The sequence below is a fragment of the Geospiza fortis genome, unplaced genomic scaffold, assembly GCF_000277835.1.
Source record: "Geospiza fortis unplaced genomic scaffold, GeoFor_1.0 scaffold429, whole genome shotgun sequence".
NCBI lineage: Eukaryota > Metazoa > Chordata > Aves > Passeriformes > Thraupidae > Geospiza > Geospiza fortis.
Window position 1 is genome coordinate 1,536,327 of NW_005054411.1, and position 26,285 is coordinate 1,562,611.

The following is a 26,285-nucleotide window of genomic DNA, read 5'->3' on the forward strand; positions in this document are numbered from 1 at the left end:
AGACATAAAATCTAATTCTGTTTTGGTTTCATGGAAAGCAAATTCTAAAATTCTGAAGTCCAGTGTAAGATGGACAGCCTTTCCGAAAGCTGAAGACTCCCAGGCTGCACAGAGTGCTCGAATACCATCTGATATAAAGGTATATAATCTTACACATCTAAATCCATCAACTGAATACAAAATTTGTATAGACATTCCCACTATCTATTCTCAGAATAGGAAACAGTGTGTCAATGTAACCACAAAAGGACTGGACTTGGAAGTGAAAGGCTATGAAAAGAACAATATAATAGGATTCCTTGCCGGCCTTGGTGCTCTTTTGGGAATCATATCTGTGATATATCTCTACAGCTGCATCTCTCAAGATATGAACTATGGCATTGGACACAGCTATCTAAGGAATTACCTGAAGAAACAATCCTTTTCACTCAATGAGCTTTATCCTCCTCTAATCACTCTTTGGGACATGGGCAAAGAAAAAAGCACAGCGATGGAAGTAAAAGCAACTGTAATAGGTGTACCAACAAATATGTCATAAATATGTCAGTATATCACTTACTTTCTGAAATAAAAAGCACATGACTGTATTTGTGCTGAATAAAAAGGCAACAAGAAAAACATATTTCTCTTAGGAACTAGATGGCCAGACTTTGTTGCTGCCAACAAATGGAATATATATGATTCAGTATGAGAGAAGAATTTTAATTAACTGGCTTCTAAGGGTATTCTACCAACCAAATAAAATTAACTTCATATTCTAGAACTTTCATGGGACTTTTAAGTCTGGAATACAGTGGAAGTAGCCAAGAACATTTTCTGTATTTTTTTTTAAATTATTATATAAAAGTAGTGGAACTGAGCAATACCTCCTCCTGTGCTGTATTACACAAAATAGCCACGAGTTTTTGCAGTGAACAGATATACTAGGATTGACATATGGTGTAATGAAATGGACAAATTCTGTAGAGTAGACACAGTGAGTATGTGAATTTTTTTTAATGAGAAAATACATTTTTGATTAAAATCAAAATACTTTTTGTCTTGTTTGTTTCTAAAGAAAACACCTCACCTTTCTGGGAGTTCTTGTCTGACAATAACAAACACAATCCAAAGTCTGATAAAATATCTCTTTACATATTCTCCTCTCTCCTGAAAATGGTAATCTGAGCACAAACGATATTTTTGTTGATTTTAGGCTGTACAATGTTTCTAACGGAAATGTAAGTTTAGTGATAGTTTTTTATCAAATTTTATTTACTCTAAGAGCATTATGAAGGCAAAAGCGGTGTTGGAGATGAGGCCACTTAAACCCACTTAAATCAGATTTCAGCATGGATATTGGTGAATGAATAGTTCTTTGATCCTTTTATTTTATACACTTTTATGTATCTGTGTGAAATACCTCTGTTCTCTTAGCAACATGTGAGCCTGGAGATCTTTATTTCATTATACCTGTATTACATAATTTTATTACTAGACAAAAGCAGTCTCTTCTAGAATACATGGTAATGCTTTCCATGGTAGTACTGTGAACCACTGTCAGACAAACATAACATCTTTGATGTCTTCACAGAAACATCTCCGTGGGATTAGCCATTTTCCATGACCAAAGACATTCTTTATGTCAAAATCCCCACACAAGCAACAGATGAGCAGTGGAATTCTTGTGCAGCTGTATATAAAAATGGACAGGTTTTCCTTCTACAGATATCCTACATAGGCCTGAAGTCCCTAGGAAGTAATAAATCCACCTTGTAGCTTTAATAGCATAATGCGTATTAACTCGCATTTTTGCACAAACATAAAAAAAAGTAACAGCAGTTTTTTCAGCAAAGTAAAATCTCTTAAAAGTCATAGAAATAACTCAGTTGTGTTGAAGTATGCTTTTTCATAATCTCCTCATTTATACAAAGGTTGTTTTTTTCTACACAAGGCATAGGGCTAAAATTTTCATGTATTTCATTAATTGGGATGTTTACTCTCTTTAATGGAGGAAGAAATTGATAAGGAATTATATTTAATTTCCTCAGAAACAGAAAAGTATTGTTACACACTTGTGTTTCCATTTATTTCATAGTTTTCTCTCAGGAATGCATTAAAATGCTTTAATGCATTAATAGCAGTACTTACTGGTTATTCAAACCAGAAGAGTAGAAATAGATTAATTTTTTTTGACATTTGACAGCAAACCTCATTCTGAAATGTGCCACTAATAAAAAAAGAGAAGGCAAACATAAGTATTTGAAATATCTGGCTAGGAAATACCCACAATACAACACTGAAAAAAAAATTATATTACTTTTTTCTATCAGATAATAGACTGAAAGATAATATTTTATTAATAAAAAGATGAAGCATTTACTTTTTGGTAAAAAATTTGCTGCCATTTAAAAAAAATAAATTGCAATATTTCATCAGCTAACAAAGTCAAATGCTATCTTACATAGGACCATTTCAGTTTCCAGTTTAGCTAAAATGCCGTGAAATCATAACTCCAAAAAGTACCCATAAAACCAAGATAAGATATTGGAGAAAAATATGTTGATTTATATCCTAAAAGGAAATTTCCACTTCCAAAATTCTGTAATAATCTTATTCTGCTTGTGTATCCTGAAGTAATGACCTCAAGATAACTTAAAATAGAAATTGGGATTCTTCCCATAATGTTGTGCTGGCCAGTAGGACATAATGACCAACAATAATCTTATAAGATATCCCTTTTCATCTGAAGCCAGAAGAGGCTCTTCTGATAAATGTTGCTATATAGTACAGAAAATAAGTTCACATACCAGACAATTCTAGAATAGTTGCAAGAAAAAAAAAATTGAAAAGCAACACTGTGTCAGACATAAAGAAAAAATAATTCTTATTATTGAACTGAATAGGGTGGATGTGTGGCACTGACAAAACAAGAAGTTTTACATGGAAGAAAGTATACAGTAAGTATGAAAAGTTCATTATTAAAACTTCAGAAGACATTTTGACGGAAATAGCTAAATGGAATAGAGGAGACAGCCATTGAACACAATCCAAAAGAGCCAAAAGACTGAAAGTTCATCTCATGCTAAAGATTTGAAAACATACTTCAAAAAATAATAACAATTGCATGCAGCTTTTGTAGAAGTTAGAAAAAAGATGACTAGAAATATATCCAGAGTAAAAAAAAAATCTGGTATTGTCTGCTAGGTAGGAATAAAAAATCCCCACATATTTCTGAAATACAGGTTGACCTTCCAAACTAGTGTTTTGGTAGGTCAGTTGACTGATGTTCCAAATGCGTAATTTGAATAGCTTTTCCTTTAATACCATTGGAAATAATTGGAACCAATTTTCTCAGGAAAAGACAACATAGGTACTCAGGGAAAATGCTAAACAACAACAAAAGAAGAGAGAAGGATTATCAAAACAGGAGAAGGATAATCTAAACACTCAATAAACATGAAACACAGAGAACAAAAATGAAGATAGACGACAAAGTTTGTGAAAATTAAAGGAAAAAAACACCAAACTTCATTTCCACATAGGACAACTATATAAGTTAGATATCTAACAAGAGAATTGCAATTACTCATTTATATGGATAAATTCAATATATTACTGAAACTTGGCTAGCTTGGCATGATTGGAATGTTAAAATACACAATCATAACCTGTCTAGTCAGAACTGTGCTTTGAAACTGAGACTTGAGCTATTCACTTCACCTTCAATAAATATTCTAAAGGAGTTACGTCTTCAATGTTTCCATTACAGGGCAGTGTAAAAATGAAGTACTAAACTATATTCTGTCCATGTTTAGCTGCACCTCAGTATTCTGAGACAAAATGTACAAGCAGCCTTTGTAAATAACATAGGCATACAGTAAAACTAGTAATGAATAATGAAAACAGACCCTATGGTGTGCGACTGACTATGGTTATATTATTTTTCTGGTTACATTAAGTAGTGTTTCATTTCTACAGCTGGGGTGACCAAAAAGAGATAGAAGGCTAAACCAATTGGATATCATGTTTAAAAGACTTGTTCTTTTGAACAATCTGGAAAAACTTTAAATAAATGCGTTGAACATCTACCTACTCAACTACAATATTCTCACAGAGATATAAAGCTGCAGATACATTGAAGTACCTTCAAAGCAACCTAATCTTTTATTGTCATTCCTTCCTTCCTTCAGAAAAAGCTGAAAACTACAAATTAAATTCTTCTTTCAGCTAAAAATGCTTTTTACAAATGTCTCTCGCTTATCTTTCTGTCTCTCAGCTTCAATTATTTTTAGACCCTTTTTCCCAAAGCCCTTTTCTTTGCTTTGATGCAAATTCTCTGTTCCCTTCCATGCTCCCTGTGGGTTCTTTGCTTATTTCCTGCTACTATTGTTGCCAGACTGTCACATCATTTCCAACACTTCCCAGTAAGGACAGATGTTGTCTGAGTTACTAAAAAAAAATTATCAATGAAACATAATACTTGGAGGCAAAATATTTGAATAGAGAAATACAATTATTAAAAAAAGACCTGGCATTTTTAGAGAAAAACCTAGTTGTAAAGCTGATCAGGTAATGGGATTAAGCGTCTCTCAAGGAAACAAAAAGCAGAAATAATGTAACAACATTCCAATGAAAATAATAATATGAGAGCTAGATAAAGCTGGAAGGGCATGCAATTTGGGCAGATGGCCTATTCCTGATCCTAAAATAGCTGATGTTCTTTTTAACATTACAGTTTAGATAAGTGGAAAGCAACTCCATCTGCCTCACCCTTACGTAGCTATTGTTTGTTATTCACGCTAATGACAATTTCACACTGTTCTCCAAACAGCCATAATGCTTTTATCACAAAAGTACATCAAAATCAGTGCTGGTGTCTTCATCTATACACATTTCTTACAGACCAGACCTAGATTCTACAAAAAAAGCCTTTCACCATTCATATACTACACTTTACAGGTCAAAAAGTTTACAACTTTGTCATTCAGCATGTGAGCACAAGTCAGAGTCCATCAGATGGCTGTTGAGAATAACTTTTGAGGGCAGAATCTTGTCATACATTCTTATTTTTTTCTATGAAATTTTACCTTGTGCTGTTAATGTTTATAACTTCTTTTTGTTTTTGTCTCTAATGTGAATGTCAGCTAAACTTCAAAACATACAGCTGAATACTTTACAATACCAGAGAAAGTCAGTTACTGTCTGAAGTCTGCTAAAGACAGCTAAAACACACCTTAGGCATAATGGTGGAATGATTTCATAGGACACAGAAACCGGTTATGAAAATCATCTATTCCTAAATATCCAACACTTAAAAGGAATATAAAGAGGCTAAAAATAGAGTCAGGATTATCACTTTCAATTAAATGCCAAGTGCCCAATAACCATGCCAAATAAAAAACCTGAACCATTTAGAGTTAGCCTCACTATAGTAAAGCAACAAACATAATTAAATTAGAAGTAATCAGCTATGTTTTTCTTTATGTACCAGGTACTAAAAGGATTAAGTTAAATTGTAACTATTAATTCTAGTATCTTAGATTAATCTTATCTTAACAATTAATATAAAATGTTACAATTAATATTAAATGGGATGTTAAATTGTTACATAATTTATTTCATAAATGCTCTGAAGGTATTCATGATAAGTGTATGCCCATTTTTAGCAAACTAAGTGCTATACTAAATATTCATGTGTTATACCATGTTTTTCAAAATATGAAATAATGCTTTCTCCTAAAACACGCGCTTGCAAAATTTAAACTATCAATAACTAAAATATACTGCACGTGCACACCACTATCCCAATTCCATTTATTCTGCAGGAATGTAAAAGGATTTCTTTATGCAAGCTAGGATGAACTGTATCCCCAGGACTTCCAGACTTTTCATTTGACAAGTTCACAATAGTACAGACCAATGTCACAACACTTATAAATCTATCATGTCCAATTCAGCCTTTCAGGCTGCTGAAGTCGAATTTAAAATTACTTCCTTTTCTACCTTCCAAGAAATTCAACCTCTCTTGTACCCTTCACACTTCATTCCTTCACTCAGCAATTCTCTACTGTTTGCTTACACAAAATTACACCAGCAGCAGGCCTCCTTTTCAACCATTTTCTACTTCATTAATACTTCATATTTTTCCCAGCCTCCTATGAACTAGACTACTTCCAGAATACCCTACTTCCTACACTACTTCTAGAGTATTCTTCTCTATGACATTTGTTATCATTTTGTAATTATCAATGACATGGGAGGAAAAAATCCTAAAAAACAACATTAAGAAAAAAGCTGAATTGCTCTCTGGATTTGAAGGCAAATTTCAAGTGAAGCTAGAGGAAAAATGTAACCCTGAAAATTCTGCAGTCTATTCCCCAACCTTCTTCAGCAGGCAGCTCTGCTTTAATAGTATTATGCTAGCTAAAGCTCCCTTTCTTCCCCTCGGTCTTAGGAAAGCTGACTAAAATGGAGGATGTCTACTACAGGTAGAGTAATTTGAAGTTATTTGTAACTTTTGCCATATCTGGATTATTTAAAAAGAGAAAACAGAAAGAGAATAATCTTATTATTCATCCAGCCTTTCAAAAGCATACAAAAATTTATAAGTATACACCAATAAACACATCACACCAAAGCACATACACCAAGGATTAAACACCTCTGCAATTAACTAAAGGTTTAGAACAAAAGAAATAGAAACCTATTCTCAAAGGGTTGTAAATCTTTTCTCCACTACGCTGAGAGGTAGACAACTACCCACCAGTACTTCCTCATATATATTGAAAGCATTTAGGCGTGTAATTGCCACTGAATTTAATAGATACCAATCTCCAACCTGTTAAGGTAGTTTGGACATTACAAAGTATGCCCCTGGATGACCAAAAGCCTAGCCATATCAACCTGTCCACCTGACTGAGAGCCATCAAGAATTTTCATCTGCACAGCTCTACTAAAGACAGTATAAATCCAATATACATCATTCATTTAATTGAAAACATTACATATATTTTTAATTAAGACAAAATGGGAAAAGAATATTATATTATTTATTTAAAATGCTTAGAATAGAATATTTTGTGGAGAGCATCTGTTTTAGGATTAAATAATTCAATATCCATCAAAGAAATTCTGGAGAGTGAAGAAAATTAAACACCAGCAAAGAAATTCTCTATATGTTCAGATATTATCTCGCTACAAACAAAATAATATGCCATACAATATATTCCAAATGACTGCACTTTATGATATCACAAACAATATATAGGTTTACCTCAGATTCTTACTCCTCCTGACCTAAAAGGTTTTCAAGAGTCTGCTCCTGCTATTTATCTCTAACTATAAATTTTACTCCTACCGAATTTCTTAGGCTTCACCTTGTCCTCTTCTTCCTTTTGTCTCCTTCATTTGAAATTTTTTTTGGCTTCAATTATCTTACATATGAAAATTGTCTGTTCTTGTATGTCATGCAACATTGTAATCCCACTATCAGCATTTCTTTTTTATCATTCTAGCAAACAACTCTACTTTTCTCTTGCCAAAATTTATATTCCACCACCCTGGTTGTGTATAAATGATCTAAATGCTTCTTGCTGGACCACTTATATTAATATGACAAATTTTATGTATAATGTGATGACTTTATAGTTAGTAGGTGTTTACCTTAAGCACGTGAAAACTTTCTCAAAAATGTTTAGAAAATTAACAAAATATAAGAAAGAAAAAATTCTTTAAAAAATCGTAAATTAGAAACCTTCACATGTTGCTAAAAAAATAAAGTGCGGACCATGTAAATATTACAGGTAAAAGTGAGGAAAAATGAGAAACTTTAGATACGCAAAGAGAGATAAGTGAATGGTTAAAACCAACTGTAACATAGGATGGAAAAAATACTTTAGAATAAACCAGAAAAGAGCTGTAAAAATGTGGCCAAAGGGGCCAAAACTGCTGAAAGAACAAGTCTGCAACATGATCAAATCAATAAATAAGAGAAAAAATAAGTTGAATGAACAAAGAAGTGCTACAAGTAGGTTTAAAGACCTACTTAATAATAAAGATATAAAGAAAGACTCAAGGAAAACAAGTGAGTTTGAAGATACCATGAAATATATATGCATATAAAAATTTCAAATTAAGACAAGACTTAACAAAATGGTGAAGAAAGAGAAGACAGCAGCCCTATGTGCTTTTGATTTGGCCAAAAATATATTTAGTACAGCAAAAAGCTGCAAAGAAGATTTACCTTTTTTTAAAATTTCTTTGTTATTGTTGTTTTATTTTCAAATATATTTCAGAATATTCTGAAATAATGCTAAGGAGACAACTATAATTTCCACCCCTTATGATCATGTGTCAAGGGAAAATTTACAATACTAATTCTAGAACAAGAGTAAAAATATTTATTAGAAAGTGAAAAAAAGTGCTTAAGCAATGACAAAGAGCGTTTTGGGGAATTCTGGCTCATATGCAGAAGTCAGTGACAGGTAGTCTCTTTTGGGAGGTTTCATTCAGAAACAACTGAAAGCTGATAACCCTGCATTATTAAGCAAAATACTTTCATAAGGAAATCTCAGAGGGAAGGAGACACTACTGCCTCTAATTAAAGAGAGAGCTAAAGGTCCAGGAGCTGCTTAACAGTATCAATTATAATGTCACTAATAACCAATTAAGGTTTGTGATTTCTCTAAATATTACCAGAGCCAAAACAATATCAAATATTGCTTTTAAGAAGCCTCAAAGTTCTTTAAAAATAATTAATTCTGAAGGATTAACTACAAAATCCATTTAAAGGCAAAAATGAAAGATACTAGGAGGTATTTGAGTTTGTTTTAAATTATGAAAGCGAGTGTATTCCAGCAAAAAGAAGACAATCATAGTTACATAGAATAAAAGCTTGAAGAAAAATAAAAGGGAAGACCAAGAGCAGGGGGGAAACAAAGACAACAAAATCAATTAAATTAAGAGAAAAGAGGGAAGACAAGAATGATCCTGTTTAAAATTAAGTTATAAAGTCAAGTTAAATATATTTAAGTTACATACTAAAATAACGACTGATGCAAAAGAGTCAGTCAGAATACAGTTACAGAAACCTAGATTTTTAAAAATCATTTTTAAGACTCCTTTTAAAACTCATAGCAAAGTAACTGAAAAATCAGTGAAATTCTGGAAGTAAGAGAGATTGAATAAGCCAACTAGGTGTCTGTATCTAAAACAGAGCTGATCTGCTGAATCTCTGATGATATATTTACAAGTAAATCTGCCTCTCCAGTGCAATATGGAGAGATCTGAATTATGAAGTCCCTACAGTGTTGTGAAGTCCTTCAAGGGTTTTCTAGCTCAGCTCCAAGTGCATTAGGAATTACTAGTTTTACAGAAAGGCACACTGATATCACTCCCATGTAGATTGTATACACAAAGGTGCTGAAATACACAGTACTAGCCATGGTAGTCTGGACAACACCACTCCACACTCAAGGGGTAGAGGCCAATGATTTGTACTGGTTTGAGACCAGTTGAAAGTGGTCTTCCTCAGGGTTTTACTCTGGGATTTAACTTGCTTAATAATGACCTGAAGGAGGAGACAAAATCCTTATCAATCTGACACTACTAATTTGGAGAACGTAGTCAATACATATAATCACTACTGGTGGCAGCCTAGGGCTGCTGTTTAGAGGAATCTAAAATGCTGGAGAATTAGGCCAACAGGCTGATGTGAAATTCAGCTAAGAAATATGTAAAGTTCTGCACCTAGAGTGGACTAACACTTGAATGAGCACCAACCTGTCATTGCCCCACTGGATAGCAGTTCTCCTGAAAATGACCTGGGGCTCCTAAGCACAGCTGGCTAACAGGATACTGGGCTGTATTAACATGAAACTAATAGAAGACTGAGGAAAAGAATGCCCCTTCATTCAGCACTTGTTAGACTACCTCTGTAACACTGTGTCTAATTTTGGATCCCTAATTGCCCAGCCCCATATGAGGCACTGATCAACTGTAGCAAGCTTAGCAGGAGGTTCTCAAGATGACAAGAGCCAGAGCTCTACTCCCAAGAAGAAATTCTGAGGCAGCTGGGCTTGTTCAGCCTGGGAAAAAAGAAGGTTTAAGACGAATGAATAGCAACCTTTCCATATCTAAGAGGTGGTTACTGAGAAGACAGAATCAGGCTCATTACTGAGGTGCACAGCAGGAAAATGAGTGACAACCACCTAAAACAGAAGTTAGAGGGAATGGGATTTAACTAGATATAGAAAAAAAATTTAACTATGAGGAAAAAAAATCCTGGGAATAGGCTGCAGAGATACGGTACACAATCATAAGCAAAATTATCTGATTTATAATTGACCCTGTTTTGAGCATGAGGTTGAATAGATGACTTATCTTCCAACCTGAATCATTCCGCAGAGTAACTTTATCCCCAGAGACTATACATGCAATATAACCTCTTCAGAGAAGCAAAAAAAACCTTAGCTGAAATTACTCCAAAATTTGCACAGGAATATCCTCTCACTCTTTTTTAAAATTATTCCAAGAGTTCTTAAAGAGATGCAACAACTTCAGTAGGTGTTTAGGATTCTTAAATGTCCAGATTTTAAAATATATTCCTAATGCAGACAGCTATTTCCATACTCTTTCAACATGTGGCCATACTTTTTTTCAAATATATTTACTCTACTTTTTTGAGCAAAATCCTTAGGAATTTCTTACATGCCTTTTCTCATGCTCTACCATTTTCATAATGATGCTCTTTGACATATCTAAATGGCATGATTTTGCATAAATGGTGAGCAGCAGACGGTGAAACTGAATATATAAGTTTTGCCTTCTTTTTTTACCAACACAGACATGAGTAACCAGCTCTAACTAGCATATATTTTTCTGAAATGTAAAAAATTTTGAATAAATCCATGAACATGATAAAAATATTCAAGTTCACAAAGCCAAAAAATATTCAGAGTTGGATGGGACCCACAAGGATCACCAAGTCCAACTGAAATGAATGTTGTGTGCAGGAATTGAACCCATGACCTTACCATTCTAAGAACCATGCTCTAACCAACCAACCTAATCTCTCTTTCAAAAAAGCATCAAACTCATGAAACAGAAAATCTTTCCTCATGTACTGTCAATTATGAAATTTCATTTCTTTGGAGTATGGTTTTGTTCCATACCATCACATCATTTGTGGCTTTGCAACTACATCAGCCAATTCCTTCAGGCCTCTGGTGATGCATCTCAGAAGATCCTATAGACTTATGCACATTCAGGTTCTTCAGGTGGACGTGGACCGGATCTTTACTTACAGAGAGGGACTTTGCTCCCCCAGTCCCCATCCCACTGTCCATCCACTCCAGAAGCATGGGAAGAGAGGTTGTTATTGAAGACTGAGGCAAAAAAGATGTTGAGTACCTCAGCCTTCTCTTGCTCTGTTATTGCCAGTTTATCAGCACTTTTTATCAAGGGGTTTACATCTTCTTGGACCTTCCTTTTCGGGTTAACATACCTGTAGGAGCCCTTCCTGTTATTCTTTGTGTACCTTGCTCAATTCCAGCTTCTCCTTGGCCTTTCTCATCCCCCATCCTTGCACAAATGACCTTCACCTCTGTGCTCTTCTTGGGTTACCTGTCCTTGTTTCCACTCCCTGTGGATTTGCTTCTTTGCCTTTAGTTTGACAAGCAGGTCTCTACTCAGCCATGCCAGTGTTTTGCCCTCCTTGCTCTATTTCATGCTTCTGGGCATTTCTACCTCTTGTGCTCTAGAGAAGACTTTCTCAAAGACCTGCCAGCTCTGATCTGCCCCCTTGTCCCAGAGGTCAGGCTACTAGGGGATCCTATTGACTATCTTTTTAAAGAGATGGAAGTTTGCTTCCCTAAAATTCAGGGGCCGAACAGTACTGTATACCTGATCCATATCCCTCAGGACTACAAATTGACTACTACATCAATGCATGATCACTGCCACTCAGGCTGCCTCCCACCTTCATGTCCCATTTAGCTTGTGTATGTTGGTGACCATCAGATCCAGGAACATATTTCCTCTGCTAGGGCTGTCTTTTATCTGATTCAAAAAGTTATGTGGAACATGTTGCCTGGACAAGTTCTGTATTGTCCATCTTTGGAAGCAAATGAGGTGAAGTTGGATACTGCTATAGGCAGCCTAATCAAGTGAAACCCTGACCACAGGGATTGAACTAGGAAACCCCTAAATACCCCTTCTGACTTGAACCACTGAATGATTCTAAGTAAGGAAAACAGTAAAGAAAAGAGGGGCCACTCACATGTAAGCCAGTGACTGGTCAGTACACTTGCCTGGCAAAATGTTGTACCTGACTACCTGACCACCGCAAACTATTTTGCTAAACTCTAGTCTCAACAATTTTCTGTGTAAGTATGCTGTCTAATGTGTGTGTGTGTGCAAAATCTACCACAGAACACCAGGCTGAACTGAAGCCTCTGTTGGATGAGAAATTCCAAAAGGACTGCAGGTCTGGGGGACCCATAGCTGTTACTGCCAGTAACTGTAACACAACGAGACACAATTCTGGGTAGAATAATTTGTATAAAACCCATATGTTAGTCTGAATGTGAGCAGTAACAAACTCTAGCCCTCATCAGCTAGCTATCCATGCTGTTCATGTTTCTGTGCTTATGCTGTTGCTGATACAGAACCTGTTTTCCCTCTGTGTTATCTGTGTGGTCAGTTAAGTGTATGTACTGCATGGTGTGTCCTGCTGCCTGTGCAGGATGTATGCTTAGCCTTAACCACTGCTGGACCCTGGCAGACAGAACCACAGCAACTTCTCATTTATGGCATCAGGACAGGAGCCTCCATGAGTCCAACATGCAACAAAGTTGGTACTAGTAGACTAAAGAAAAAAATCTGCCAGCAACATGAAGTGCATAGGATCCAGCATCTCTAACACAATTTCTAAGGTTATCCTATCAATAAAACCATTATAAGTAGCAATATCTGAGGCGATGACTGGTTTAATTCAACAATCACTATATGTGTAAATAAATGCTTTTCTAGTTTAAAAATAGCTTCTAATTAAAAATATTTCATTAGAGAACTTTCCCAAACTTATTCCCCTTTTTTTCCCTGTACAGCACAAAATAAACTCTCACCACAACATCACCACCACAGGCAATAAGAATTGATCAGGGGTAGGCTTATTGGATCTGATGTATGCTGACAAACATTTTGACTAGTTTTCTCTAGGACTTCAAAAACTACACCACTGAAATCATTTGCTTTTTGACCACAGGCAAAAGAACTGCCTGTTACTAAAGTGAACAACCTGTGCTTCTACCTCTGAGATCCTAATAATCATTCAAATTGACAGCACCACCCAGGGTCAAAATGTCCTGAGGAGCCAATTCAGGAGATCCACACCTTAATTAGCTTTTTTAAACAGCAGCTCTTTTCATTTTACCTTCTGATATTAATATGCTCTTTCATTTGAAACTAATTAAACACATCAACTTCAGTTTGGCATCCTTCTCTCACAAAAAGCCAGTTTAGTAAGTTTGTTTGACTACTTCTGTAGCCTACATATACAGCTGATGCCCACAATCTTGACATCTTTTCCTAAAGCACTTGCCGAATTTTAAACAGTTACAGATAGTCTAAACTCTACCTTCATCTCTATTGCTGGTATTTTCTTAGCTTCCCTCAGAAACTGAATGGAAAATATGAGAGGCAATGACTTAATTATATTTAAAGCATCTGTTTCTTAAAATCTTGAGTCATATAGGTCTCCATTTATCCTTGTTCATCAAACTAACAAATGAATCATGCTACACCAGCAATAATTCCTTCCTTTTGTCAAATTGCTAACTTGTAATATTTAAGTCCATGTTTATTCAAAACTTTTGACTTGTGTATTCTCCTCCACAGAATCTACTTTTTAATTCCACAATAAAGTATCAGATAGATAAGTGACAAGGAAATCTTCACTCTCTTGCAGATTCAGGCTTTTCCTGGTCCATACTAGTCAGACCAGTAAGTTCAATTTATTTAATGTAATTTCATAGCTTTGAGCACCCTAATCTAGTTGAAGATACCCCTGCTCATTGCAGGGGGGTTAAACTAAATGTCCTTTAAATCTCCCTTCAAACCAAAACTCTTCTAAAATTCTTTTTTTTTAAACTCTATGAAACCTTGAGACTTTGATATTATGCCAAAATAATAACTATAAAGAGCACTTATTAAATGTTTCACATTTTTACTCCAGAAAATATCAACGCTTTTAAAGATTTTTCATAGTTCTTAACAAATTATTTAAACACAGGAAGTCAAAATATTTGGTAATTTTTAAAAATTATTTTTCTATATACTTCACTCATACACTGATTTCACATTTCAACTGATTTGTAGATACTGTTAAAAGAACCTCTTCCCCAGTTAAGATGGTCTAGTGTCACTTTGAAAATATTTTCCTAATAAAACAGCCACTTTAAATTGAACTTTACACACAAATCTTAATTGTGTATAGTGCAATGAATGCCCAAGTTTCCAACCCAGTTTCTGTAAAATCAATTGTTCAATGAATGACTGCTCATATCCACTCAGCATGAATTATTGCTTTATAAACTAGATGGATATTTTTCCCTTGTGTGCAACACAATATAGTGTATCTAGTTAAAAACAGGAGAGAGAGATCCATATTTTCTGCTGCTTATTCAGATTTTGTGTACTAGATATGTCATTTCTTTAATTGCCTCAAGATGTTACACTGAACAGTTCTCTCATTTTTTATGAGCTACTAGTTAGCTCATACTTGTTTTTTTCCTTTTATTTAAAGCCAAAGGACTGATTGCTGATCATTTCATAGGAGAATGAGTAATTCCTATTGACTCTTCCCTACTTATTACATATGAAAAATTACACATGCAGATTTCCTGTAGCATACATTATTGTTACTTACAATAACCAGCAACTACTGCAAACAATAGAAGTTACAAGTTTGATTCCCTCATTTAAAACAACAAAATCAACAAAGATCAGCATTTAAATTATGCTTTTAAGTTAATATATGTAAGGACATGTTCACAGTTTTTAAATCTAGCAACCACTGACTTTAAGACTAGATACTAGAATAAAGTTTAGCACATACTTAGGCATGTAAGTTCCTATAAACTCAGAACTGGAGTGCTGTGGTGGCTGCATCATTTGCTCCATCAACTACTATTCAGAGTAGAAATCAAGCACCACTGTATTCAACATGAAATAGTCTAGTGTTCAAAAGATTCTGAGTACGTAAATGCACAAGCAGCGTTATCGATGGAAAACCTTACTAAATTAATTTCTTATTCCTAAAAATCAGGAAATGGTAAATTTCACACACACCAAAAAAATAAAGGTACTTTGGCTAAAAGCGTCTTATGAACTATATGCAGCTTGGAAAAGCTTTTTGGGCAATATGCAAGTATTTATTCCACATGGATCACTACATTCAATATTAACACTGAAAAAATAATAGCTCTTAGATTTACAGTCAGTTAAGCTGCAATGCAACACCTTTTTTTTCCCCAAGATATTAATATCATAGCATGTCAGAAGATTTTTCTACAAGCAAGAGACAAAGAGCAGAAAAGGTAAAAATGGCCATATTAGAAATCAAATAACTGTAATTACATTGAAGAATAGAGTTGGTTTTTTTTTTAGACAGAGTCTGAAAAGGTTAGTAACATGGCTTTCAGTAATAACTGCTTTAATTACTAGCCTAAAATTGATGTCTCAAAAAGCCTTACACTCTATACCACCTACAAGGATACTACAAAAATGAAATTAGCCTGTGAAACCTATTTCACTGAAATTTAACTCCACAAAGGTATGAATTCAGTGGTATCAGTTTAGCTATCAATATGCAAGCTAAGCAACACAGACAAATTAAAAAATGAAGAAGAAATTTCATAAGAATTTTTCAGACTATTAATCAAAATTAACTAATCCAGAGGAAGATATTACTTCAAAAAGAATGAGACTCAAGCCGAGCAGTGTTTTATAAATCTCTCTCAATCTTTTCTCTCTTATTCTGATGAAGTGACATACTACATAAGACAACAGAGGTTTAGGAAAACTTCAAAAACCCTGGTGTCCACTATTATCAAAATGACATAAAAACACGGTAATACTTTTTATCTTGGGAATGGGTCTTAATTATCCCTCTGCATCTTTAGCTATGTTAAATTTATTTATATTCACAAAATGACTACTTTAGTGCAGAATGACTACATAAACACTACTCTTACCATTAAATCAAATTACTACCTTTTGTACAAGGAAAATTAATTGAATTTCTAGCCAATCCAACAAAAATCTTTTATTTTAAATCACTTTTTTCAAAGAAAAGCTATTGCTAAGTAGTTATATTAATAAACAGCACATGCTGAACACCCCCATATTTGCCACCTAGTATACATTTTATTTGGTTTTGCTTTCCTCTAACGAATGGCATTTATGGTGCATTAAATGTATATTTATCAATTCCTCCAGTGTATGGTTAAGCACACATAGATACAGCTTCAAATTGACCAGGGAGCCACACAGGCACAACATGTCTGCTAAAGGCCACTTATTTACAGCTGCCAGTGCATCTGCACTTGACAGAATTTGTCCTGGAACAGAAGGCAGGTAGAATAAGCAAATAAAGACAGTATTTTGTATCTGAGTAATTCTCCTCAGTATCAGTGATGCCCTGTATTCCAGAAGTTAAGAACACATGTGAAAAGACAACCTTAATTAATTAATTATGGAGTTTAGAATTTTGTGGCTTTGAATTTCTCAAAGTTATCTTTCCTCTTGTGTTTCCAGAAGCAGCAACCTGCACAATTCCATTACCTTCTGTATAACAATCATTACTTTTAACACTTCTCCAGAGAATATTTTTATTCATCTACTGACCAAATGAAATAGTTGCAGTTTTTAAATCTCTATTCTCAGGAAAATCTCTCTGTATTCATCATTTTACCTGACTATATGGCAATAATAAATTTAATGAATTCACTTAGGAAGTCTTAGAGTAACGCAGCTTACTACTTCTTAATTCATCTGTTACTAATGAATTTTTACATTCCATTAGTCTGCCTATTCAGCTTGGTTGTTTTTCTGGAGTTCTTCCATCTTCCATAACATTTTCTCATTAAAATAATTTTATATTACATATAAATGTTTTCTCTTCCTCAATAGTGTCATTCCTACACAGCCCAAACATTATTATAAGTTATTAATTTACATACTGAATTTCTATATTAAGTAAAAGATCTCTCACCTTATTAATTCATTTATCTGATCTCTCCAGTCTAATCTTAGAATTACTATCCCAGTATATGAGTAACATCTGTACAAAACCAATAGCAATATGGCAATTTTAATGGAGCCTGTCACATTTCCTTGGGAATAATTAAAGTGTCACTTGATCTTGAGAAAGTCTTACTGTAGTAATGAGTATGGATTTTTTTCTTAAATAATGTAAAATTTTAGATCTACTCTGACTCTTCTGAGATAATAAAATCTGCATTATTTATTTTTTCTTCATTTGAACTGTTCTCATAATCTTCAAAATTTCATAATTTTATATATTTGAAACGTTTGTATTCATACAATTTGTGCTGGTCACCTAGCTGCATCTAGCAAAAGGCCAAATCTTGTTTTTCTGCTCCAACAACAACTGCAGTTATTCAAAGAACCTGTTTGGTCCTTTTAACAAGGAAGTAGATTTAGAATATCAAAAGAAGAAAAGTTTATGAAAAAGAAACAAGAAATTATGACAAAAACTGTTCTGCAACAGTAACATGAAATTGGTGCTGTGATCATAAACTAAAGCCATGACTATTGTTCTATTCTGTAACTCCTGGGCATAGCAATTTATAATACAAAATAAGATGCAGTATTGTCATACACCAGTGTCATGATTAGAGCAATAAATTTTAGAACTGTAATTTATTTATATATCTCTTGTACTATATAGAACAGCTAAATGAGAAAAGGCATCTGATGAAGGAAATAAATCACAGGTGAAATTCTTGTGAGAAAACAATCTGTTTCCATGAAGTATTTTATTACTAAGCAGACTGACCAACTACAGAAGGAAAAGGTGACCTCAGTTTACAGCTGTCCCATTTTGATTAAGACAAAATGTGCAAAAAAAACTTTCAGTATGCTACTAAATTTCAACTCTTGTAGAAATTTTCTAGCTTAATTTCCTTCAAATTTTTCATGAATGACCTATTTTTCTTATAGGATTATATATGGGTAAATTAACCTAAATACAAATAAATTCAATCACTAAAATGAATGCTGCCTTAGAGAAACAAAAATCATATTTTTAATATAAATTTACTGGAAATTAATCACAGGATAATTTTGATTTGCTTCTCTTGGCGTTCCCTAGAACAAATCAAAAAAAATTATTATTTCATTGTATTATATGTCTTCTTTGAATTCTTTATGTCCTTTTTTAAATTCTTCAGACTACTTTGGACCATCAATCATGGCACTTTTCTGTATTGTACCAGCCTAAAAATTGATTCTTTAATATCTATTGTTCTCTGCAGACATGCTAAACTGTTAGTCGGTCACAATAATACATTTTTCTGCATATGAATATGAAACTTCTTTCTGTTTGAAAATACCAGAAAATTCAGAATTCAGTGTACATTCTTCCAAAGTATATTGCTAGTTGTCAATGTTTACGGAAAACAAAAAAGAATTTTTCTCCATGATGCTGAGAATATAAAAATATTAGAAAGCATTGACAAACTTTTCAAAAGAGCAGAGGAAATATTTATTAATTTATTTATTTAGGTCATCAAGTGCTGAAAACTAATGTGGGTATTTATATAATGAATCTCACAACCTTTATCAATGATCTGGACACAGGGATCAAGTGCACCCTCAGTGTGTTTGCAGGTGACACCAAGCTGGGTGGGAGCATTGATCTGCTGGAGGGCAGGAAGGCCCTGCAGAGGGATCTGGACAGGCTGGATCGATGGGCCAAGGCCAATTGCATGAGGTTCAATAAAGAGAAGTGCCAGGTCCTGCCCCTAAGACAAAACAACCCCATTCAACCCTACAGGCTGGGGACAGATGGCTGGAAAGCTGCCCAGTGGAAAAGGATCTGGGAGGACTGTTTGACAGCCAGCACAAGCCAGCAGCTGAACATGAGCCAGGTGTGCCCAGGTGGCCAAGAAGGCCAATGGCACCCGGTCTGGATCAGCAATGGTGTGGCCAGCAGCACCAGGGCAGCGATTGGTCCCCTATACTCAGCACTGGTGAGGCCACACCTCCAGTGCTGTGTCCAGTTCTGGGCCCCTCACTACGAGAAGGATATTGAGGAGCATGTCCAGAGAAGGGCAGCAAAAGTGGTGAAGGGTCTTGAGCTCAACTCTTATGAGAAGCAGCTGAGGGTTGTTTAGCATGAAAAAAGGAGGCTCAGAACAGACTTTACAGCTCTGAGAGGAGGTTGCCGCAATGTGGGTGTTGGTCTCTTCTACCAAACAACAAGTGATAGGGCAAGAAGTGGTCTCAAGTAGCAAGGAAAGGTTTAAATTGGGTATTAAGAAAAAATTTCTTTACTGAAAGGATTGCGGAGCATTGGAACCCAAGATAGTGGTTGAGTCACCTTCCCTGAGGGTATGCAGAAGATATATTGCACTTAGAGTCATGGTTTAGTGGTGAACTTGTCAGTGCTGGGTTAATGGCTGGACTCCATATCTGAAAGTTCATTTCCTACTTATATGATTGTATGATTCTACTATTTCAGGGAATGTTTTCTGTCTAGAAAGATATTTTAGCTAAATAGATTCAACAGTAGGTGTATTCTTGATACTAAATTAGGTAACCCCTCTCGGATAATAGTAATTAAAATAATAAAACCAACAGAATGTTTATGTGCTCCACTTTAGCTTCACGTGAAGACAAATCAATAGAAACAAACATGGCAAACTTTTGGGAGAGGGTACAGGGGGGCAAATAAACTAAGCCAAATCTAAGGGATAACTTCCACATTTATGATAGCCAGGATACAAAAGTGCTAAGAATAACTGTTGAGGGACAAACCTTTCTCAATCATAGTCAGTTCTCAACTACCCATTAAAAAAAATGGATAATCCATAACCTAATCTGCATAATCTGCTCAAATTCCCCACTTATTCATTCCATCTTCCTCACAAGAAAATCTAGGTAATGTAGGTATTAAAAAGGGCAGTGAACAGAACCTGCAGAGAGGACACTAAGATACAAGAGGGGTAGGCATTTTTGCCTTTTGACTCCATGCCTAATGAAAGCATTCCATTTTCAGATCCAAGAAAAACTTTGAAGTACTACATACATGTCTTTTTAGCACTGCATGTAAAATAATATTGCCCTGTATCTGAGTTGTTTCTGCATGGAATGAGCTTGATGATTATCTTACAACAGTACTAACAGATTTTCAAAGTAATGCTAAGTTACTGCCATAATCTAGTTTCACATCCTACAAATAACACAGCTTCAGTCCCTGAGCTCAAATTACTGTTGAACTATAGCATATAGTTCAAACAGTACAGTGTTTTTTAATTAAAAAATAAAATATGGAGAACCTTTTGTTTCAAGGTTCTAATGCAGTGTCAAAAGGTCACAATAAAATAAGTGTTGTATTTTCAGTTTTACTGATGAATATAATTTATAAAAAATACAACAATGCAAATGACCTCCAAACAACATCTGCCACTATCTGTCACTTGAAACTCTGCAAAACCTCTCATTTAATAAGTTTTTCTAAAAAATTAGAGACCATGCCTTTTGAAAAAAAAACCCTGAGATTTGTATCTAGGAGGGAGATATAGAAAAAAGATTAACTAAACCTTAATTTAGATTTCAACTGTCTAAAAGAACTACCTCCCCATATAAATAATTGCTTTCCATTTTGATTTGTATCTAAGACATCACCTAAGACACCACATAAAACATTTAAAGACATTTTTCTTCTTTTTTAATTTAGTGCTCAGGCTCATAGAAAACTTCATTAGATAGCAGTTTTCTTGAAAGACTGACAAACAGAATCAAGGACATCCATTATCAACAGAAATACCCTTGCTTATTTCTGCCAGGCTTTTTTAATCTTTTTTGTCTCACTTATTTTACTTTCAAATGTTCTTTTCAACCAAGACTTCATTAAATGTGAGAGGATAAAGGGGGGATAAAAAATAAAATATAAGAAAAATAAGATAAAGACTTTAGGATAATAAAATTAAGAGATGCTTACCTTCCTACCCTTATAGTAAAAACTTTTTAATATATATCTAGAAAGCAAGTGAAAGGAAATGTTTCTGTACAAAATGACTCAGTTTCAGGATTCTGTCAGACAAAATGCTTTCTTCTCTTCCTTTTTCCTATACCTAAACTATTGGTCTTTCTCTTCAGCATTCTACACTCATTTAGCTGTAAGTCCAAATTCCCTGTGGGTCCATTAAGTATGTTGCTAGGCAAACAGTCCAGTAGCAACTGTGAAACAGGAGGTTTGGATGGGAGCCAGTTTTATAGGTCACTACACTGTAAACCTTCACATCATTAGAGTGGAAACTAGTCTTGCAAACTGCAACCATAACTACTGATATTCTTTCTTTTCTCTGAGAAGTCAGTCATTCATACTAAACCTTTTCAATAATGGGTATTTCCAAATCAAAGGCATCGACACGGATAGTACTTTTCCATATACTAGAAGGGTAAATTCTCCACTTATTCAATGTTTTAATGCTATCTTACCTTGTGTTTAGAAATAATAGTAATAGCCATGTTAGAGATGTACAATTACCATGGGACAAACCTTTATCTTACAAATTCAAAGAGCACATATACATAAAAGAGGACTTAACCTTAAGGAAGCAGTATTTTTTTTTTCCTTTCTTTGTTGTAACAACTATAAGAAAAACTAGACTATTCACACAAAACTACCCAGCCATCATATCATCTGATTCAGGAAGGTTCCTTCTCTTTGACTAATGCTACATTTCCTGTAATGTAGCATTATCTTGAAAATGAGCATATAAGCCCTTCAGTGTGATCTTTACATTAATTCAATCACAGAACTCTAGCTGAGAATAGCAAACTGCACAGTCCTGCTGATGTGACCACACTGCATTACCCTGTGGAAGACCTGCTGCTCCAGTTAATAAGTTCAGAAATAAATGGAAGTGGAAGGTTCCCTGCCTATGGTGGGGCAGTTGGAATTTGATGATCTTTAAAGACCCTTCCAACCCCAACCATTCTATGAATCTATGATTGTAGGAAATAAATATGACCCCAGAAACAAGAACATTTTCATATCATTGTTTTTACAGGCTGGAAACACAGCAGTGAAATCAGCACAATGAAATTGCAAAATGAATGAAGATCCACAAGAAAAAGGCATAGCTTGGGCATGAACATGTTTGGGTTTCTTTCGTTAGTAGTTTGACATCGGTGGACTTCTGAGCTGAAGAAAGAAAGTGAAGCAGAGCAAAATAAAAACATTTCCTCTGTGGATTTTATATAACAGGGATTGTTTTAAAATATATATTATTGGAATGAATAATAATGAAAAAAAGTCATTGAGAAAGCAAAACACTCATTATATCAATCAGTTCTTGACCTTCTGTGCCCTTATTTGTTCATTATCAGCAAAATTTTAACTTTTATGGTAATAGAACTACATAAATAATCCCCAACCTTTCTGCTTCCATGTACGAGAAAATGAAAAATGGATTTGGGTATAAGAAATGGAAATGCACAAGCTGAAAGATCACCACTGCCAAAGGTACAGAGATCTAAGCAGCGACAGTAATGCCAGAGATTTCTCATCACTATGAGGTGAAAGGAAAAGAGTGACATTTTTCCAATTAAGCCCTAGATAATCTTCTGTACTGCCTAATTTAATGGTCCTTGTACAATTTTTTCAGCCTTAACACAATTCTTCATATATATTTACTTCTCCAGAAGTGTAAAAAATTTGAAACAATAAATTTATTGTTATAACATGACTATAATCTTGAAAGAAGGTTTAGAATCTATCTACTTATCTTGTCAACTCCTGAATAAAAATGTCATCAGACAAAGCTATCAGCATTATTTAAAATCTCTGGCGTATATCTGCTTTGACTTGAACAAGTAAAATGGTAATGTATGTTTCTAGTTTTACAATTTCTGTGTGTTATTTGGGCGATTTTGGAAACAAGACCAGCAGAATAGCTCATGACTTCTCTCTGATTCTACTCAAGCAAATTCTTAAATCCATCTAATCTATGTACATAAACAAAGATGCCAGAAGGGCTCATTAAAGAACCCCCCTTTTACAAAACCCTGAGTGCTTACAAAAAGCCTGCTGGGAATAACAACCTGGTTCTCCACTGCTTTTAAAAACTTGGCATTATAATTTGTGTTCAAAAGACAAAGATTAGGTACCAGATACTACTAAGTTCTTAATATATGCCTCAGAATGACTAACAAGTTGTTAAACTGAAGGGCAAAAACTGGTACCTCACATTTGCTAGTTTTATGGGAATTTTGTTAAGAAACCTAATTTACATGTTGAGATAAAAAAGCAAGTTGCCATTTGGCTCTAAATGTACACTTAAAAAATACAACCATTAGACTGTTAGTCGTGCATTGCCTTTTTTTGTAGACAAATATCTCGCCCTGAGGGCACACAACAGTCTCAGTTTCCCTGCTTGACTTCCCAAGTTTTCCCCTTACTCAGTCCCAGCCTCATTTCACTGCAGTCCCTGCCCCAGCCATGCCAGGGACACATGTCCCAAGCCCTCTCAAAGTACAGACTGTGGACACTCCTACTGTAGCCTGTCTCGACCTGTCTCTGGACCCATCAGCTTTTGCTGCTGACAGGACTCCATGATGGGCCCTGGCTCATCCCTTGCTGTGCTGCTGCTGTCAATAGACCATGACACCTGATCTTGGCTCTGCCCCCAAGTTTGCACCTCTCAGTGAGGGCACGGGGTGCTCTTAGCTTGTCCCCCTCAAAAATCTGCTCTGTTCTTGCTTCTCCCTGACAGCAGATACAGGAACATGCTTGTGTTAGTTCTTTGTCTTACAGGAATGATGAAGGCTTTGCTCTTAAGCTTAGACATGGAGTAGGTCATCCCTGGACACAGTGGAACAGAGAAAGTTCATATGCAAACAGGTGCCTGTCTAGAACTGAACAAGATGGTGCTTTCCTATTCATGCATTTAGGCACAGGAATATCTTCTTAAACCTGGCCATCAATGTTTTGCTAATTCTTATTTTTAACTATCTAAATTATATTAAACAATCAATTTGGCTGTCTTCTTGACAAATTTTTTAAGATCGCAGAGATACTTTCTTGTTTCGTTAATATTCTTGTCTCTACTTTTCCTGAATTAAGAAAACCAGACAAACAAAAACAAAACAAAAATTCATAAACATGAATTCATGAACAGAGGTTTGAAGTTGTACTGAGGCAGTCCATTTAATCAGAACGTCAATAGCCTGAGAAATATATGAATTGTTGAAAACAATAGCAATGAATAAGTAATTAACTCCTTTCTGTAGATACAGTTTACTTTTTTGGTACATCTTTAATATGGATAAATGAAACCTGTAACATTAATTTTCTGCAAGTGATTTTCTTCTGACAGTGCCAAAAATAGTTCTAAATGTGCTCAGTTGCTGAGATAGCATAGTCATGTTAGCACAGGCACTGCAAAATGTACTTCAGACCACTAGCTGTAAAATATTTTTGAAGATAGTGGTATATTTAGAAATTATTTTTGATAAGCTAAATGAACCTAAAGAAACTAGGTTGCCTCAAAGAGGCAGTCCCATTTTGGAACCCAAGAAGACAGGAAGGAATATGATTTGGACTCCTATTAAAAAAAAATATATATTTTTTCTAGACAAAAAGGTTAGTAAGTAAAATATAATTTAAAAAAACATAATACACGAGAATCTTTACATGTTGCAGCACTAACTGGAGGCCACTGCTACTGTCTAGGGTATGCTGCCTAAATCAGTAGAATTTAGAGGAAAAACAGCTTTCTAACGGTCAAACACACTCACCTAATCAATATCAGAATAATTGAATTACTATGTAGCTCAGATTCCTAAAATGGTCTTTATGAAAGTTTAAAACCATTATACACTTTAAATCAAACCACAATTTATTATTAAAAAAAATAGATGGGAAGACTGAAAATGCATTCAAACAAAAACAACACACTCAAAATATTTGAATGAAATACAAGTTTTATGCAACACAATTACATCAATGGCATTTAATGGAAATTAAAGACAAGGAATCTATACAACATTTTCTTTTGTTGGAAAATATGAACTACATTAACACTGCGCTTCATGTTCTAAACAATATAACAGCCTCTCTTCCTTAACTGCATTTTTTGACATTTCCTCCATCACAATTAAATAAAGAAAAAACAATTATTTGATTACTGTGTCTACCCAACAAAGTAGCAAACTTCACTACATAAACACCACTCACTGCTGACTGAACAGTTAAATTTTATCTTGCTCTTCTTCATAACAGGCCAGATTAAAATCTTGACCTAACAAATGTTGGCCATGCATCCATGAAAGGATAAACCCACCCCAGAGTGCTTTTGCTTATAGATGCAGCTCTAAAAAACAGAGAAATTAAGCTGAGTTAACAGTTGGAGACTTGCAACCATGTTTTATAGGCATAAATTAGATTTTTAAAAAATTATATATGCTACATGATATTATAAAGATGGTGTATCAGACAGAAGTTATTTTTAATCTGTGGTTGTTTTCATTTCAGGGTATATTTGGTGTTTTAGTTTTTAGAAGACAATTTTTATGTTTATCAATTCCCATACTTAGTAAAATGAAAACATAGCAAACATATTTATTCCTAAAGCCTTGAGGTCTTCCTGACTTTGCCAGCTGCAAGAGAAACTGACTCCAGGCAAAAAGCTGAAGTGCTTTTAAATGTAAAATGTGCTCGCTTTCACATGAGCAAGCAGCCTGCAGGTATAAAATGCCTGCCACAGATTCCAAAGATAATGGTGGTATTTCAAGCTCTCTTTACAGAATATTTGTAACTAAATTTGTTGATCAGAGGACCATTGAATATCATAACAGTCAGTACTGTAATATGCAATAGGCACAGATGTGAAATGTGACAACAGGATGCCATTTTCTTGCTCACATTTTTTGAAATTAAAAAATGTAACCTTTTCCTCTCATAGCTGAGCCTATGTTGGATAATTTATATTTAGTGGAAATGCAGAAAAAGGGGTGGGGGAATGAAAGAATAATGATATCACATAGCTTAA

At 34.7% G+C, this 26,285-nt stretch overlaps 2 protein-coding genes across 2 annotated transcripts in view; one reads left to right on the top strand and one right to left on the bottom strand.

Annotated features, from left to right (window-relative positions):
* The window catches only part of LRRN3 (leucine rich repeat neuronal 3), a 32,387-nt gene extending 31,355 nt beyond the window's left edge, over window positions 1-1,032 (top strand). The window contains 1 exon segment of the mRNA XM_014309196.2: window positions 1-1,032. This exon segment is cut by the window's left edge and continues 21 nt beyond it. Within this exon segment, the coding sequence (XP_014164671.2) occupies window positions 1-538 (538 nt within the window). The 3' untranslated portion in view covers window positions 539-1,032.
* The window catches only part of IMMP2L (inner mitochondrial membrane peptidase subunit 2), a 398,309-nt gene that overhangs the window by 244,296 nt on the left and 127,728 nt on the right, over window positions 1-26,285 (bottom strand). The gene's annotated exons all lie outside the window — the stretch shown is intronic.